The 19,377-nt window shown below is 30.7% G+C and overlaps 2 protein-coding genes across 2 annotated transcripts; one reads left to right on the forward strand and one right to left on the reverse strand.

Moving 5' to 3' along the window:
• Positions 1-234: 234 nt before the first annotated feature.
• LOC108217708 (acyl carrier protein 1, mitochondrial) lies at positions 235-3,905 on the reverse strand. The gene is made up of 2 exons (XM_017390589.2): positions 3,613-3,905; positions 235-633 (listed from the first exon to the last, which is right to left on the reverse strand). Exons 1-2 carry the CDS (start codon positions 3,811-3,813, stop codon positions 457-459), a joined length of 378 nt encoding a protein of 125 aa, XP_017246078.1. The 5' UTR covers positions 3,814-3,905; the 3' UTR covers positions 235-456.
• Positions 3,906-12,335: 8,430 nt separating this feature from the next.
• LOC108215868 (ras-related protein RABH1b) lies at positions 12,336-18,982 on the forward strand. Its single transcript, XM_017388466.2, has 6 exons — positions 12,336-12,632; positions 14,891-14,961; positions 16,245-16,333; positions 17,111-17,222; positions 18,065-18,155; positions 18,584-18,982. The coding sequence occupies exons 1-6, from the start codon at positions 12,516-12,518 to the stop codon at positions 18,725-18,727; spliced, it is 624 nt and encodes a 207-aa protein (XP_017243955.1). The 5' UTR covers positions 12,336-12,515; the 3' UTR covers positions 18,728-18,982.
• Positions 18,983-19,377: the final 395 nt, after the last annotated feature.

The following is a 19,377-nucleotide window of genomic DNA, read 5'->3' on the forward strand; positions in this document are numbered from 1 at the left end:
GGGGACGGGGACGCGGCACGGATTTTAATGCTGCTGTAAAACGTAGTTGTGTAATTTATTTTTAAAAATTTCTTTTTCTGAATTAAAGTTTGAATGTTATATTTTTATTCAGAAAAAGAAAATCTCAAAAATAAGTTACGGAACTATGTTTTATAAAAGCATTGAAATGCGTGTCGAACAGTTGAAAAGAAACGTATACAATTAAATGGGACAGAGGGAGTACAAAAGAGTAAATTTTGCCAAAACACAAACAAATGATTCATTATTATATTAGATTTGTGAATGGTAAAAAAAATGTACCAGTGTCCTGGAACAAATGCAAAATATCCATCCTAACCAACCAGATGTACGGGCACTCTTTATTTGCATCCCTTCTATGATTTGATTACTATAAAGCAGTAACCAGTCAAAACAAAGACAGAATACATAAATGTAGCAAGATAAAAACCAAATACTTTAACTTGACATCGGATGGTTGAAGATGTACTCGATAGCAAGACCACAAGAATCAATCTTGTCAGCTTCCTTGTCTGGTATCTCTAACTTGAATTCTTCCTCTAAGGCCATGACAATTTCTACAGTATCTAGGCTATCCAATCCAAGATCCTTCTGGAAATGAACATCAGGAGTCACCTGCATATGATTGCGACGGAGTTGTTAAGCTAACAATTCATTTTCGTAAAATTTGATTATTTGGTCAATATATTACTCCATCTTCAAAAAATAATACTTCTCTACGGTCCATGTATGACATGAAAAAAGCCCAGATCTTCATATATGAACATGTATGTTATAACTGTCAGGAACCAAGATGTCATGTAGCCGACTCTTCAGGTGTCATTCTTGCCTTAAATTACATTTCTTTTCCTAGAAACAAAGTGGATCAGGACTTATAATATATTATCTGGGCTTAAACTTAAGGTTGCCCACTATTACTAGGGTAAAAATTTGGAACTCACTTTGTGCTTTCTACAGTTCCTTCTATTTTAACTTATTAAAACATGTTTTGTACACAATTTGTTATTTCATATTACTCTTAAACACTTTGAAACGTGCCTCATATATTTTGCTCGAGTGACTGCATATTGCAATGTGGAGTCCTAGAGTTTGATGTCAATACATCACCTGAAAGCTCACTCTAAGCTTTAATACATTCATTTAATGAGTAAAAATTAGTAAATAGAAAGGTTCATGAATTAGCAGACAAGATTGTTTTCATTGTGTTTTTCAAATTTTCCTGAAGAGAATGATCACAGACGTAATACAAAATGGTTTTGTGCAAAAATGAAACTAAAAATAATTAGTTAGTAATAATGAAGCAACTATTGGAAAGAAAAACTGAGTTGCTTATTATATTTCCCAAGTAAATGTAAGCTTCAACAACTGGCAAGGTACATAAGGCTGATACCTACAGATTCTCCCAATAAGTGCATGATGGGAATCAACATCATATTCATTTATTCAGAGAAGAAAACAATAATCCTGAGACAAGTCCACAAAACGAAAGAACGTCCTTGGAAACTACTTGACCAAGAGGATTCCAACAGTGTCCATTCCAAAATAAATTTGTACCTACATTTTTAACCACTCTACACTTGGGCTGCCAACTAAACAACAAAGAGATATGTAGGGATCTAGTACTGCGACAAATACCAGAATTGCTACTTGATCGACATCTCTCATCTCTACTATCAAAGAGTTGATCCTCCTCTAAAGCTAATTATGGTGCAAGCTCCCATATAGAACCCCCAACTCCGATAATTACTAGTTTAGGAAGTTCACTAATACACTCTAAGCATCCCTAAATCTCTGGAAAGAGTGATAAGCTAATAAGCACATAGTGTTTTCAGTGCAGAGTTATAATGTATTATTTGTTCCATATATAACATAGATTGAAAGAAAGAACAAAATGTCATCCCAAGTATACATATATTCAAAAGTAAATAATCAATCTCTTTCTTCTATAACTTCAAGTACATATATTTCATGAAAGATAGATCCATAAAATCAACAACCAACTACAAGCAGGATTGTAACCAAGCCGAGCTTTGATGAGCTCAGCTCATTCTTTACGACATAAATGCACCTCGACTCGTGTTTGGCTCATTAAGTCACAAGCTTTAAAGATTATCAAATTACTCCCTCTGTCCCCCTAGGTAGCTTACCTTGGGGAACGAGAGTTTGGCACGCATTCTAATGCTTCTAGAAAACATAGTTCCGTGATTTATTTTCTCATTTTTTTTCTTTTGAATAAAAATTTGATGTTTGAATTTATATACACAAAAAAAAATCTCAAACATAAGTTACGGAACTATGTTATATAAGAGCCTTAAAATGCATGTCGGGTAGTGAAAAAAACTGTAAAAAAATGAGGACGGAGGGAGTATATTTTGAAATGCAATTTCCCCCCAAAATCCGGAAGATTTCTCTAATAATGCGGGAATGGAATGTACTTAAACAACTTCAAATTGATGACCAATATCATATTAGATTAGATTTTGTACAACAACAATATAAAACACTAAATACATTTAAAAACAATTTCACATCATATATGATATACTCCATCTGTCGATTCGGTCCCTTTGGATTATTAACATTTTAAAGAGAGATTCGGCACACATTTTAAGGCTCTTATATAGTATAGCTTCATTAATTATTTTGACTCTTTTTCTTCTTCTGATTAAAGATTTAATGTTCAAACTTTTATTCTGAAAAAAGAAAATTCAAAAATAATTATGAAACGATATTTTATGTACATCTTAATATACGTGTCAAGCAATGTAAAAAAATGTTAAAAATCTAAAGGGACGGTAGGAGTAGTAGCATTACAATCCTATATAATAGAGTCTCAACAAATTACTCCCTCCATCCCAAATTAGATGAGCTAGTTGACTTTAGGCACGTAACTTAAGATGCATTGACCATCTAGTTCCGAAATTTAAATTTTAAAATTTTATTTTGTAAGGGAAAATTTCATATTTAAATTTTTATTTGCAAAAATAAAATTTTAAAAATAAGTAATGTAGCTATGCAGTCAATGAACTTTAAAGTGCGTGTCCGAAGTCAACGAGCTCATCTAATTTGGGATGGAGGGAGTAATACTCAAAAACAAAAGAATTACTCTGTCCCATTCAATTCTATACTTTTTTGTTACACTACTCGACAAGCACTTTAATACTCTTATAAAAAATAGCTCTATAACTTATTTTCAAATTTTATACTTCTGAATAAAAATATAGGTGTTAAATTTTTATTAAAAAAATATTCTTAAAAATAAGTTACAAAACAATACTTTAGGGGAGCATTAAAGTGTGTGCCCCGTCATTGTCCCCCGATGCATACTACTCAGGGGACGGAGGGAGTATAAACATTTTTCCCCATCTCAGCCTAGCAGAAGTAGCTTATAATTAACCTCGAATTCCTTGTTTCTATGCCTACTCATTTATACAGGTTCTATAACATTCAAATTAAATCCCGAGTTGTCGACTCTAATTCCTCGGCTTGACACAGCTCATTTACAAAATCACAGTTTTACCAGTAATACTAAGACGAAAAATGACAAATTAGAACTTTAAAAACAATTAAAATAAGGGGAAAGTGAGAAATGACCTTGGAGGGATCGATTTTGGGGTGACTTTTGACGACCTCGAGAACTCTATCAATGACTTGAGTCTTGTCGAGATGATCGTCGCCGTGAGATGAAAATGATCGGACGGTTGAGAGTTTGGAGAGATTTAGAGCTAGGGTTTGAGATTGAGATACAGGGAGTCTAATGTGGCTTACAATAGCTGCTCTCAATGCTGAAGCCATCTCTCTATTGCGCTTTCTGTATCAGAAATGACAGATTCTCGTTGTGACTTTGTTCTCTCCCCTTTCGCTTCAGAATATATATTTGAATTTTGTAAATACTCCCTCCGTCCCATTTTACTCGTGACATTTCTATTTGTTGGTGAAACTAACTAATTTTTGATCAAAAATTATTATTCCCTCTTTCATTATTTTAAAAAACTAAAAATTACATATTAAAATAGATTAAAAGTTATTTCCGGTGACATATTTTTTTTATTTTTCCGTTTGATAAAATATTAATAAATTTCAGTCAAACTTTGGTCAATTTGACCGGCACAAACCCAAACGTGACAATTAAAATCAACGAAGGGAGTACATAATTTCTGTTTGGGGTGAAAATTAGTCAATTGGTCAATTTTTTTTCTTTCTTTGTTTTATTTGCATTGTTGATGTATATTGTATCATGTATTCAAATTTGTTATTTTCAAAACTTTAAATAAAATACTTGACAGAATATTTGATATATATAAAATGACAAATTTTGACAAGACTATGTATACGGAATAAAATTATATTATTATTGGGGTTTATAAATTTAAAATTATTTAAAATATATTCAATATTTTGATTAATTTAATTATTTTTAGCCGACTAAGATGATAATTAAAATTAATATATATTATAACAAGTTGATTGTATTATAGCTCCAGGAGGTATTCTCGAATTTAGAAAATTTTATATATTTTAGTATTAGAAAATTTATCATAACTTATTTTTTAAAACACCTAATAAATATCAGGTGATAAAAATTGCTGATATGATTCAATCCTTTTTTTTTTTGAATAAATATGATTCAATCCTTATCTTTAAAAATATTTTAGCATTTATTCTTATAAAAACTTTATGATGAAAACATATATTATAAACATATTTAGAATCATATTTTTCAAATCTTTTATATGCACACAACAATTTATTTTAAAACCGAACTCATCCTTTGATTATGTTTAGAAAATTAATCTTATTATCATTTTGTTTCCATCTAGAATATATTTGTTTAGTTTAAATTTATTCAAAGAGATCAAAACTTGTGTAATTGTGAATTTTTGAATTAATTTGATTATTATTTAATAGCCAAAGCAAATTAAATCAAATTTACATAAAATTGGATAAATTGTTACGGTTCCTTCAATCTAAGAACTTACAATATTTGAATAAAAATCTAATTTAAAATAAATATATATAATTAAAAAGTTAAAAACTCGTATAGAAATAACAAATAAAGTATAAGTTGAACATAAATTAAACTGATGAGGATAAAAATGAAACTTAATATCTGAATAAAGAATGATAAGATGGGTCAAATGAGATGATAGAAAACATGTCAATGAGCAAATATAAAAATCACAACAATAGTCTTACTTTTACGAATTTTCTTAATACTAGCTTATAGCCCGTGCAAGGCACGGAAGCTTTTTAATTATTTATAAACTTTTTAAATATATTTTAAATGGTGTGAAAAAATTAATTTATAAATAATAAATTAAAATTGTATATATCATGCCAAAGTATTAAATTCTTTCTATCAAATTTTAAACCAACTCCTATTAGATTACATTTATAAATGTATTTTATATTAGAATTATTATAATGTCATTTAAATATTTTTTTAAAATTTTTTATGGTTCGAGATTAAAATTGATGAACACAATTTGTTTTGAATTAAGAAGATGAATCATAAACGTGCAATAAGATGGTAGAATTTGTTTTGGATTAAAAAAAAAAAATTGTATTTGTTCCTCGCATAAATCAGGCTTATTAATTTTGAAATATATTAGGTAAAAATAAGTTTGTGACTGTGCGATATTTATATGATTCTAAAAATAAAATTGGTAGAAAATATTTATTTTGGATCAAAAAAAATCATAAACACGTGAAATACTGAATTTGTTTTGGATTCAGAAAAAGATTTATAAACATGCAAGTAGATATCAGTTGTCTTATGAAACAAAAGTTAATTTTGTTCTAATCCAACAGTGCTTATTTGTTCAATATACGATCCGATGAATAAAAATAATCTTGTGACGGTGTGATTTATACGATTCCACAATTAAAATTTGTAGGAAATATTTATTTTGAATTAAAAAAAACCAAAAACACATGAAAGACAGAATTTGTGTTGAATTCAGAAAAGGAATTATAAACATGCAAGTAGATGCCAGTTTCCTTATAGAACAGAATTTAATTTTGTTCTAATCTAACGGTGCTTATTTGTTCAATATATGATCCGTTTAACGGATGATAAATTTTTGGACTACAGGACCATGTGACCAAATTATCTCCCTTACGCTTATTATATATAAGTATATAATTGTGTCGCGCTATATGAAGAACACGTGTTAGCATGACAACGCTAAAAATATCATTGTTCTGCTACAGAAGAATACAATATTAAGAAATACAATAACTGCAAAACAATTGTTCTTCACTTTAGAAACGTGCAGAACAACTATTATCATTTATCTCACAAGCAAACTGTTCTGATTTAAAATACTGCCTCTTAAACTTGTACATAATTACTATAATCAAAAATATAATCGTTAAAAAAAGTATAACCATTAAAATAAAAAAAATACTCTCACACATACCCTTATCATCCAGAAATACATAGTCATCATCAAAATCAAAACTTACATGAACTATAAGATGCTAAGCACAATACTATCTGAAAGCCCAAATTACACCGACACGATAATTATGACTATATGTGTCCATAACTTCAACTTCAGTGAAATGCGTACATTATTTAAATACATAGAGATGCTAAGTATTATGAAAATATCTCCAATCATGATGGAGTCTTACAATATCTCTCAAATAAAAAAATCACGGATGATTTACATATATCTTACACATAACTTAAAATGTCACCAGATCATTTTATATTAAAATTAATCAAAAATACTTTACTCCAACATTATAAACTCAAATATCATTCAAAATACATCATTAATAATGAAATCAAAGTGACTAGGATGGAAGAAAGGAGATTTACATTATCAACACGATTTTTTGACAAAATGCATTCATTAAAACACTGAAACACAGTCAGGGTAAATCCTCTAACTGATAATACAATCTGATTGAGAAATAAAAATGAGCTAAATAACAAGTCATTTTATTTTCAGATTGCTCAATAAACAGAATATAAATATTCTTTACGATAAAAATGATTAGAAAGGTTTCCCGAGCAATCTAGTCGACACCAACATTCATGAAAATTGTAATGTCACAACCTGCGCACATAAAAAACAGGTGATAGTCCCGTGTTCATACCCGACAGTTACGCCAACTGAGGCGGGGGTACAGACGTGCTCATATATTGAACAATTTTTCGTTGTGCAAGGTGAGCTCTTGCAATAATCACCACTATTTCAGATTCAAAACAGGTTTCTCAAATCTCCCAATACACCAATTGAATCATTATCAACGGACCAAAATAACAATAAGGAACCAGTGTTGTAAAAAGCGAGAATCGGACTTAGTCGGCAAAGCCACCGTCTAGCGCTTAATCGGATAATCGGGGATTAATCGGAGTGATTAATCGGATCATTAATCGGAATCAATTTAATATTATTTTTTAAACTAGATAAATATAAATATATTTATATTTATATTTACAGTAGATTTATAATCATATAATTCTATAAATTAAAAAAAAATTAATGATTTTATCCACAAAATATCCATTTTCTAAATATGTAGGTCAATTCATCCCATAAGACAATAGTACAATGTGTCTCAAAATTAATTTTTAACTTTTTTACTATGATTTTTAACTTTTTTAAATTTACCAATTTTTTACCGATTTTTGCCGATTTTACCGTCTTTTGACCGATTAATCCCGTCTCTGACCGATTTTTCAAAAAAACTATTTTTTTCACCGATTAACGCTTAATCGAGACGGTGACCGACCAAACAACGATTAATCAGCGATTAATCCCGATTAATCACCGACTTTTAGAACACTGTATAGAACACACCAAAACATACTAAAACACAACAACCACTTCAAAAGGAGATTCAAACCACTCTAAAAAGAGAGATATAAAACACCTAAAAGGATGAATGCAAGGATCAAAAATCTCATTTAAAAGATGAAGATTATTGAAAATTATTGAATAAAAAAATATAAAAAAAACAAGAGAAAGAATAATATGGGTCTCCTACAGTGACTATGATTTTTTAGATTGGGGGTGTATTAGATTAGGATTTTAAAGCATTTTTATCATTCATGAAATCCGAGGGTATTCGATTGGGATTGTTTGAAATCCATTAAAATCTTGAGGTATTCAATTGAGATTTTAAATTATGCTACAAAATCTGGTGTTATTCAATTGGGATTTTAAATTATGTTTTAAAATCTGATGGTATTCAATTGGGATTGTTTAAAATCCAGTAAAATCTGATGGTATTCAAATGCTGATGGATTTTTTTGGATTTCATAAAATGATGGATTTTATGGCATTCTTCAGTGTATTTTAAGTTTTGAAATCCCATCAAAATCAATGGGATTTTGAAGCATTGTGCTTAAATCCTATCAACTTTGCGACGTTTTATCAAGAATCCGCACAAAATCAAAATCACATACAATCCATTAAAATCCATGGACTAAAAACAATCCATTAAAATCCCAATCGAATACAGCAATGTATGAAGGTAAGGAGTAGATGGGGAGAAGAGGCGGCGGGTGAGGAGAGAAACGGGAGAGAGGGGGTCGACTCTCATTAGGGTATATTTTCAGGCCATGTTCAGAGCTACCTGTTATCCGAATACAAGTCTGATCCATATTTTAGACCCAATATTCTAATCCAATTATAAATCTTAATCATTATCCAATTTTAATACCTTTATTATTATTACTAATCAATTAATATTATTCTAAAAATTACGGAATATTACAGTTAGTGTGTGTGTGTGTGTGAGAGAGAGAGAGAGAGAGAGACCTACTCCAATACAAACCAAATTAGTGTAAAAACTAAAAATCAGTTTCTGGTCAGTTTTTTATCACTAATTTTAACTACAAAAATCACTAATTTGTATATAACATATCACTAATTTATATATAGTATATCTCGCGAATATAAAAATATATATACACATATATGCAACGTATATGACCATCATCTTCACCCGAACCGTAACAATGGACCTCTTACCACCATTAGGGCTGTGCATTCGGTTAACCGAAACCGAAACCGAATTTTATTTCGGTTAACCGAAACCGAAATTCACGAAAAAACTCTACCGAAAACCGAACCGAAATTATTTCGGTTTGTAACCGAACCGAATTTTAAATTTCGGTTAAAACCGAAAACCGAATTTAGAAACCGAAATTCCTAAATAGTGTATGAAAATCTAGAAATTACTGCCAAACTAGTTAAAAACAAAATACAGTGTTTCTTGCATCACATTAAAGAAAGTGAATCACCATTCACCAGTGACTTCACCAGTGGCTGGATGAAATTGGGTTGGATTGCTTGAGGCTGGATGAGCTTGGTCACCGACTCACCGTAGCAGACTAGGAGGTAGCGATGGCCGATGGAAGCAGGTAGCAGCGATGGCCGATGGGTTTGAGATAGTTAATGAACTGCTCGTATTTAGTTTTAGTCTTTAGGTCACAGTAGATACACACGCTGATAAGAATATCTCTATTATTAATTAAAAATACTAATTTTTTTATAAAGTACATAAAAAATCGGTTAACCATTCGGTTTTCGGTTAACCGAGGTTTAAAAACCGAATAACCGAAAAACCGAAAAATCAAAATTTGGCTACCGAAAACCGAACCGAAATTTATATTTCGGTTAACCGAACCGAAATTATTTCGGTTTTTCGGTTCGGTTTTCGGTTAACCGAACCGAATGCACACCCCTAACCACCATTACCAAACGTTTCTATGATTTGCCACCATTGTCTACCATCACCGATAGTAACATACATTTTCCATCATAACTTACCAAAACTAACGACTACTTACCACCATCATACAACTTCTCTTACGACTTCTTACCGCTAAGAACCTTCCAATGACTCAAATTGATCATCTATAATTGATCACCTATAGTTTAGGTAAGTAGATTTTCTCAATTTTGATGATAAAAATCGTTGTTTAAATACTGTATAGAATAATGATTAATGCGGTATAAATAAGTGATTCTCGTAGTTATAAATAGTGGTCGGGAAACAGGTTTTTAGTTTGTATTTAAGAGTTGGTTTGTATTTGATCACTTGCCTGTGTGTGTGTGTGTGTGTGTGTCTTGTTTGACTAATTCATTTTAGTATATTCTTATAGGGTTGCGCTCAAGAGAGAACCCATCCTTAAAATCTACCTTAGAACCATTAAGGTTCTGCTGTAGAAACCTAAATTTTAAATAGATTTTTATGATCTAAATCTAAATACATGATTTTTACATCGTTGTGTGTGTTCAATAATAATTTTAAAATATAATACATAAACATAACACTTTTTACATGTGCAGTTTTGCTGCCGAACCCTTATTAATACTCGAAGGTTCTAAGGGTCCTTAGGCTCAGAGTTATAAGAAGAACATGACCTTATTTTAATATATATGCATGTCCCCTAAAGTTCAATTATTCATCGTCATACATGATATGTGATTATATCAAATCAATTTTAATTATCGAATTCTGATCGAACAATCTACTAGACAAACTAATATCAGTCTAAACCTCTCGTATACAAATTATGTTATGTTAGTTTGAGTTGAATAAAAATCTATCCATGCATATACCGATCCAAATAAGGTATTATTAATATTATTAGTTGTTTTTTTAAAGAAATTTATAAATCTAAATTACATATTGTAAATTATGAACACGTGCCTCGCAGATGCTTGTACGCTAGTTAGGTTATATATTGGATTTTATTGGGCTGTATTGTACTTTCCCCTCCTTTTCTTTTTGGGTTTTTTAGTAATCGAGTTGATCGAATTTATCGAATTTGATCATTTTATACCGATTTTAATCCAAATTGATCATTTTTTACCGATTTTGGATATTGTAATATGAGAGACCGTCCGAGTTCGATGGTTACTCGTTCGAATCGACCGATTTTCAGAACATTGAAATTTAGTAAGTTTGGAGGTAGTATCTCAGACTATTTTTTTTGTCATAATCTCTCAGAATATTTTATGTATGAGGTTAATATTATTCAATAGATTTTTAAATGTTTAGCATGTTTTATTTTCATTATTAGTGTTAAAATAAATGTTTAAGAATAACACCTATCCAAATTTTTTTATAATCGAATGATATTTGTTTGTTAAAATTTTGATCGTAAAAATCGAGAATCGAAACTAATTGATTGATACAATGATTCAAAATTTATTTGAAACTAAATTTTTTTTTATAAACTGAAAATCGTAATATAAGAAGAATTTAATTGATAAGCTAGTGAAATTTTTAAAAATTAATTAGTTATTTCTAGAACACTGACATAATGTACTACTAATATTTTTTATTAATATTAAGATTATCATCTGCAAAATTTTGTGCTAGACATCTTGCATATTTCAATCATTTGTTGTTTAAAATTTATAGATAATAATATATTTAAACCTTTATTGTAACCAATATATTAAATTTTTTGATATATTTTATAATTTAATGAGAATAAAATTAAAGAATTTATATATTCATTCAAATCATTTAGTAATAGTTATATGCACTTTATCTTTTTATAAATAGCTATATGAAATGTTCATTTATTTATAAATTTATTCCGGATAATATTAAGATATAATTGTGAAGCCCGGTTTATAAACTAGTTTTTTTTTAAAACAAAATTATATCTCAAATTTTTAAAAACAACAAAATTAAAAAAATAAGTTAAAAAGAAAAAGTACTTTTGTTAAGGTCATCATAAACAGAACAAAGTTCCATGTAATCCACATATTTACAGTAATACCGTAGACCACGTATGTTCTGCAACTATAAAATGGTATAAAAACATTGCAAAATGTGTTATTTTGCAAATCAAGTTCTATAAACATCATTATTTTGTTAAAAATTTTGACAAATCCTAAACATTCTACAAGTTAAATTGTGAAAAACACATTATTCTGCAAAACATGTTAAGTTTGCAGAACATATTTACATATTACAGAATATATGTGTTCTACTTGTCGAACATAAATGATTTTCAATATTTTTTATGAAATAGTGATATTTATAGAATGTATATCATATTTACATATTACAGAATATATGTGTTCTACTTGTCGAACATAAATGATTTTCAATATTTTTTATGAAATAGTGATATTTATAGAATGTATATCAGAAAATAACAAGTTTCATACATTTTGCAATATTTTTATGTCATTTTATAGTTGCAGAACATACATACGTGGTATACAGTATTAGAGTAAATATGTGGACTAGATGAACTTAACTCATCGTAAACAATTATTTATGAGTTTTATTTGTTTTCAATCATATAAAAAAAACATATTCATAGTCATTTAGGCAAGGTGTTTTTGTTTGTTTTTGGGAGGCGTGACGCATTCTCTCTACTCTGCATATATACCAAACCGTATACAACTAAGACCCACCAAATTTTAAATCTGCGATCATTTTCCGGCCAGATCTTTGTAACATCCGTCGGAAAATCGTCGTTGATCCGGTCCGATTCAATCGCGATGGCGCCTGTTTCGGCATTAGCCAAGTATAAACTGGTGTTTCTGGGCGATCAATCTGTGGGTAAAACGAGTATCATCACTCGATTCATGTACGATAAGTTTGATAACACTTATCAGGTATTTACTCGTTCTTCTACTTGTGTTTATGCTTATTTGTATGATTAAATTGATGATTTTGTGTTTTTTGGAGCTTAATAATACTGATCTGATGTGTTGTTGTGTGTTTGTTATGTTTAGACGATAAGAAGATTGTATTGTTGGTGATCAGTATGATTATAGAGTAAACACTTGATAAATGAATAGCCTCGAGATCGGAACAGTTATGAATAAAGAAGAAGGGAATCGTAATTTATCAAGAGTTTTAAATTACGGAGTTTATATTGTTTATAGTCAATAATTAATATATTTGTTGGATCACAACTAGGGAGTGTAGCTGAGAACTAATATAAATTACAACTGAGAAACAGTGATTTGGACTCAACTGATCACCGTTTCTCGTTATAACGGGTTCTTATTTCGACACAAATCTGCATATTTCTCTGTATAGTTGTATATTTGGGTTCATGGTTTTTGTTGTTTGTAATTGTATGAATCTATGTTTTATGTTATTTTGCTTAACTGTGCCTGTATATACAATACCACCTTTATGGATTAATTCCTTCGGATTGGGATTTTATATGGTTTTCATTTAGCAAAAGTTTGTTGCATCTTATTTATTTGTAATGTGACAATTTTAAGTATATCAAATATGAAAGTGCCGACAAGTTTGTTGATCACCAAAACTTCAACATAAAATAAGGTTTAAATTGAAGTAAATGATAACATATTAAATGTTTGTTTATCAATGACATAATCTTTTTAATCGTGAGTTAAGCAAAAGGTCGGAACCGTTGGTGGCACTCCCAATATTTTTTCATCTTTATGAGACTAGTGGAAATTTTAAGAGCCAGAGTCTTTTACCAATTTGTTCCATTTTTTTTCCAATGGAATACAGTGTATTATTATCCTTACCTTGCTAAATTGAAGTAATACTATTATCTAAGCATCATTTATGTTCAGCATGATTAACTGTTCACTAAATATTGTCATTTCACCCTTAGAGGTTTTGAAAATTAGATTTTTTGCGACTCGTAAAGTTTTAGCAGTAAATTTTTTTAAGCAGTAAATTTTAACAGAGGCTAGACCAGAGGCAGACCTAGCAGTAAAATGGCCCAGCTTCTGCTGGGTGAAAAATGCTAGGTTAAAAACCGGTAAAAACTACTGCTGAGAAATTGTTATGTAAAACCTAGAATTGTAAAACAAAACTTTCGTGAGATTAGTTTTTGAACCTAAAAATAGAGAGTGCTACAGAAGTAATTTTCAAGCCTAGCAGTTACAATTAGTTTATTAGATTGCAAGTTCTCACAAAATTTACAAATTGACCGACATATGGTTGTTTTCTACCTCTTAAAAAGTTCACCTATTTTTAACAATATACTTGTGGTGGAATGCACTCTGTGTTTGACAGAATGGATAGCAAAAAAATTAATATATATAATCATAGAAAGCTTTTCTGCTAATATTTGGGGGTGCTCTGCATTCATTATATGATTTCTTGCACCAAGACCAGTAGTTATAAGTTTTTGTGGTCGAGCATTCAGTGTATACATTATTACCATTATGAAATTTCTTATAAAAAATATATATTTGCCAGGTAACTTTTTAGGGCTGGATCCGCCACTGTGCTAAACTGGTTAGAGTGGATTAGCTATTAAAAATAAGTGAGTTGGTGTAAGGGAGTTATTAAAAGTAAGTGAGTTGGTATAAGCTTCTTGCGCTTAGCCAGATAACTAACTGCTCTAAGGAAAGAATGTCGGAGCATGTGGCTTTATGTTGTCAACTTCTTTTTTGCAGGAGTAAATTACTGTATTGACCTTTCCCAACGTAGGTTACTCTTTATGTAATTAAATATCTGAGTATGTCCATACAATCATACATGATACAACCATGAACCAAATCATTTCTTTTTGTATGAAAATCGTCTACATGTGTTATAATTTACATGTATCGTCGGTTCATGTATTAATTATGATTATTGATTATTTCAGTGCAATTATGATTCTTTATACTTTAATGTTATAAGTAATTTGAATATTGGTTTGTACGGACAACGTAACATCTTAAAAAATGGTCGACAACTTGAATGTTTTTGTGTCATATAATATCTATGTATATGTTCTCTTTTATAGCGAATTATCCATGTACATGTTCGTAATTTCGTCAAATATTGTATGTGTGACTTGGTGCTCAACATATGCTTTCCTCTTCACAGAGAAATTTTTTGTCCATCTGTTGCTTAATTATCCTGATTTAGTTTGTCCTTATCTGTTTTCCAGGCTACGATTGGGATAGACTTTTTGTCCAAAACTATGTACCTTGAGGATCGAACTGTCCGATTGCAGCTCTGGTAAGAACATACGAGTGATGTATATAGTATTATGCACTACTTAATGCTTTTTTGATGTATTTTAATCGAAAATGTCCTTACGCGGGAAATGGAAACTTTCAATCATATTTAACTCATCACAGGCTTGGTTCAACATTTGTGTAGATGTCTAGTGAAGCAACTATTTAATATTGACACCTTAGCTTTTAAGAGCTTGAACACTTTCTCGTGCCTTGTTAATTATGTTTCGGTTATCTGATTGAAGTTTAGTGTTGTTGACTTGTTGGTGTCGAAGTAGTTGAGCTCCATAACTTATTTATTTTTGAATATTTAGGCTTATATGCCTTCAAAATAAGTATATATTCTAATACTTTTCGTGTGAGCGGCAGTTGAACCTAAGTATCCGGGACATCAAAGTTTAAACCCACCAGTTGGACTATCCAATCGCGCTCAGCTCCATAAATTTAGATAGTTTGAATTTTAATAATCACCTTGTTGATAGTAATACTGTATATCTTTATCATCTAGGCATCTTTATCAGTCCTCTGTAGTTTATAGTGAAATTTACTTGAAATTTAATAGCAAACAACATACAGGTAACCTGCATGGCTTCATCTCTGCTGGCCTATATTTAATGCATTCTTTCTTGTTCACTCGAAATTTAAATTATATTCATTTCTATTTAATATTGTGCTAGAAAGTTCGATTTGTATAGTATATACTTGCTGTCTTTATCTCATGCTATAATTATATACATATTTGAGCAGTGGGTATATGCTAAATAGTAACAGGAGGACAAATAGTTGAAACATTTATTTTCCAAGTAAAAAACTTAAGTTTGTTTCTTTTTCTTTGATGGCATACTACTTTTTTAATAGAAAAAACTCATTATATAACACCTGATCTCATTAAATGATGATATGCTGTTACATGTCCTTTTAATTAATGTTATTAGTAATTGTTTTCTTGCCTTTTATGTTGGAAATATGCAAAACTAATGAAGGAGGCCAGACTGAGATTAAAAGTAATTAAGTAAAGCATCAAGTATGAATGTCCTCAAGTAATATTTGATATACAGTTAGGAACTTTGGACTCAAGAGAAATTAAGACTTTTGTGAATATTTTCTATGTGTGTGTCTGTGTCTGTGACCAAACATGTTTTAGGTTATGGGCCGTGAGGACATATTTTTTATGAAGTCATTCTTAGTGGAAAGGATTACATGTTTTCTGTAGCTTTTTAGCTGCAATTATAGATTGCTGTTGTTGATATGATGCTTATAGTTTGTTTTTGTATTCATCTACAGGGATACAGCAGGACAGGAAAGATTCAGGAGTCTCATTCCAAGCTACATTAGGGATTCCTCTGTTGCAGTTGTTGTATATGATGTTGCAAGTATGCAATTTGTTCTATATTTCTATGCCCGCTGACGTATGAAAAATTATATTCTCTTTGGTTAACTTTGGTTAACTAGTAGATGTCTATTATCTTCATATATTGGCAGTGGTTGACAATTACCTCTCCTAACCTACTAGATAAGTAAAACGTGTCAAGTTCGAAAACTTGCTTGGTCTAATTCAGTGTTAATCCATGATCAAACTCCCTCTGGTCCTTTATATAGGTCTTCTCAGTTTTGGCATGTAACTTTGGAGCTTTGACCACGTAAAATTGATATTTTCCAAATTTTCTTTTCATGAATAAAAGTATTGATGTTATATTAATATTTCTATTCAAGAAATGAAAATTTTAAAATTTTAAAAATTTAAAAATTTAAATTTTTTTATCAGATAATCAAAGAACATAAACCTACGGGCAAAAAGTCAAATGACCTGTAAATAGGACCAGGAGTAGTACACACACACACACATATTATTTATGCAAGCTACCAATGTCCCTCCCTTGTTTAATTTTAGAACACTGCAAGGCACCCATAGATAACATGTATTTGAGGGAAAACAACATTTGATTATAAAAGTTGGCTCCATATCAATTTCTGGTAATTATTGTTGAAAATCTCAATTTACAAGCTGAGTACATCAACAAATAATACTCCGTTACCCTTGAACTTAATTCCTATAGCATGAGTCCTCTACATTGTATATGACTTGATATAAATTGCATTCACTTTTTATGCTTTGTATTTTGAATGATAAAGTTTATCAATTTTATCAGGTAGGCAATCATTCCTGAACACTGCCAAATGGATTGAGGAGGTTCGCAGTGAGCGAGGCAGTGATGTCATCATAGTACTTGTTGGGAATAAAACTGACCTTGTGGATAAGAGGTACATAAGACATATATTCATATATTTCAAGCTAACAGAAGATGTAAACCATGTTCATTTAAAACCCAAAAATATAGAAAAAGCAATGGGCAAAGTAGATTCAAATTTTGGTAATTGCACAAGTGTGCATATATATGGATAGGCTATATCTGTTTTAGATGATGAAAAACCAATTCTTTGTATGTATAGTTAGGTGTGGATTCATCTTGTAGAGAGATATTGGGGGTCTCATTGTTTCAAATAGTATTTGACTTCTGATCGGTGCTACTGTTTTTACACTGTTCGTGTTCATGAAACTGATCACTAGTCGCTGGTACACAAGTTATTTTTATAGAAACTTTAAGCTATTTATTTTTAAAAAGTATTACTAGCTGATATTCACAAGTTTGCTGTACTCATGAAAAAATCAGATAGTACAAATGACAAAAATACATTCGAAAACAATCGCATGTTAGTCTGTTGAAATTGTAATGTGTACAAGGCATGTTGAACATATGTGGATAGGACCTTCAGTAGTCAGATGAGACTTTTCTATTATTTGCAGTATATACTTAATCGTAAGAAGCATTTTATAATATGGTGGTTGTCATTAATATTCAGTTCGTAGATACTCTGACTTTAAAGCATATAATCACAGAAAAATCGCATGTGATTTATGCTGGACTAAATTTTTTTTTGTGGATCAATAGACCTGTTTAGCTAATCTTTTATATCTTAGTATATTTAAATGCTCTGTTAAATGTGACAGCCAATTTCTTGGTATGCCATTCTAATGTGAAATTGTAGTATTTATTTCATTTCTGTTTCAAAATCAAACTTTTGCATGCTGTGGCTATCTACAGACAAGTCTCTATAGAGGAAGCAGAAGCCAAAGCTGGTGACCAAAATGTCATGTTTATTGAAACCAGTGCCAAAGCAGGATTCAATATAAAGGTGAATTTCTAGCTTTATAATCCTTATATATGCAAATCCTTTGAAAATTAAAAGTTTGGAGGGCCTTAAAAATTTCAAGCATAGTCGTGCTTTAAATTTCATTCCCATCTGTCTATTGCAACCTTGCTTTTTCTAAAACGAATAACCTGGGTGTCTTACTGAAGGGCACTTGCCCTCGTGGTGACACTCACCCTTGTTCAACAAGTGGTTGAGACACGAGGGTTCAGCCTTCCCGGAGACTGGTAGTATGTGTGAGTCAATATATATATAAAATAAATAAAGCAAAAAATGGATGTACTGGTCTCTTATTTGTAACAATAACACCACTGTAAAGGTAATTGTAAAGGATTTTCTATCTCTTGTAATGTTTTGTCTGTATATTGATACTTTGTTTGATCAACTGTTTCCTGATATGATGATGCGTCCAGGCACTATTTCGAAAGATTGCTGCAGCCTTGCCAGGAATGGAAACATTATCTTCTGCTAAGCAAGAAGATATGGTTGATGTCAATCTGAAGTCAACGGTAAGTTCATCTCAGTCACAAGGAGAATCAGGAGGATGTTTCTGCTGATAGCTATAAAAAATAGCCTTCCCCGACAGACTGGTTCCTTTTATTTTTTGCAATCCTTGTGCATGTTTGTGTAATCATCAGAATGTTGAGGCTTTATGAGATATAGAACATTAGCAGTTTGTAATGGTAGGTTGAAATCTATATGTTTCTTGTATGATTCTTTGGAACTCCTTTGAGAAATTTTGTTTGGCCTATAGATTGAATTTTTAAACTTGTCTGTCTGATCAATGGGGAAATAAATTTGGTTAAATGTTACTCTCTTTGTCCTGTTTAATTCTGTACGTTTTTTTTTCAACTGCTCGACACGTATTTCAATGTTGTCATAAAATATAGTTCCGTAATTTTTTTTTCTGAATAAAAATTTAATATCCAAACTTTAATTCAGAAAAGAAAATTTTAAATATAAATCACACAGCTATACTTTACGGGAACATTAAAGTCCGTACCGCGTCCCCGTCCTCAAATGTATACTATCCGGGAGGACGGAGCCGGAGGTAGGGCTGTAAAATGATCCGGGTGATCCCGGGTACCCCTCTGCTCAAGTACCGGATCATATTATTTTTAGCTTGTCCAGATTTGGGTCCGGGATCGTTTTATTCGGATCTAAACCGATCCCGGGTATTTGAGATTCGGATCTGAACCGGATATGA

The sequence above is a fragment of the Daucus carota genome, chromosome 4, assembly GCF_001625215.2.
Source record: "Daucus carota subsp. sativus chromosome 4, DH1 v3.0, whole genome shotgun sequence".
NCBI lineage: Eukaryota > Viridiplantae > Streptophyta > Magnoliopsida > Apiales > Apiaceae > Daucus > Daucus carota.

Excerpts from the sequence above, each read along its gene's own strand:
- LOC108217708 (XM_017390589.2), bottom strand. The coding sequence starts at position 3,813 with ATGGCTTCAGCATTGAGAGCAGCTATTGTAAGCCACATTAGACTCCCT. Across the intron at positions 634-3,612 it reads CCAAAATCGATCCCTCCAAG|GTGACTCCTGATGTTCATTT; the intron begins GTCATTTCTCAC and ends AATCATATGCAG.
- LOC108215868 (XM_017388466.2), top strand. The coding sequence starts at position 12,516 with ATGGCGCCTGTTTCGGCATTAGCCAAGTATAAACTGGTGTTTCTGGGC. Across the intron at positions 14,962-16,244 it reads ACTGTCCGATTGCAGCTCTG|GGATACAGCAGGACAGGAAA; the intron begins GTAAGAACATAC and ends ATTCATCTACAG. Across the intron at positions 18,156-18,583 it reads AAGCAGGATTCAATATAAAG|GCACTATTTCGAAAGATTGC; the intron begins GTGAATTTCTAG and ends TGATGCGTCCAG.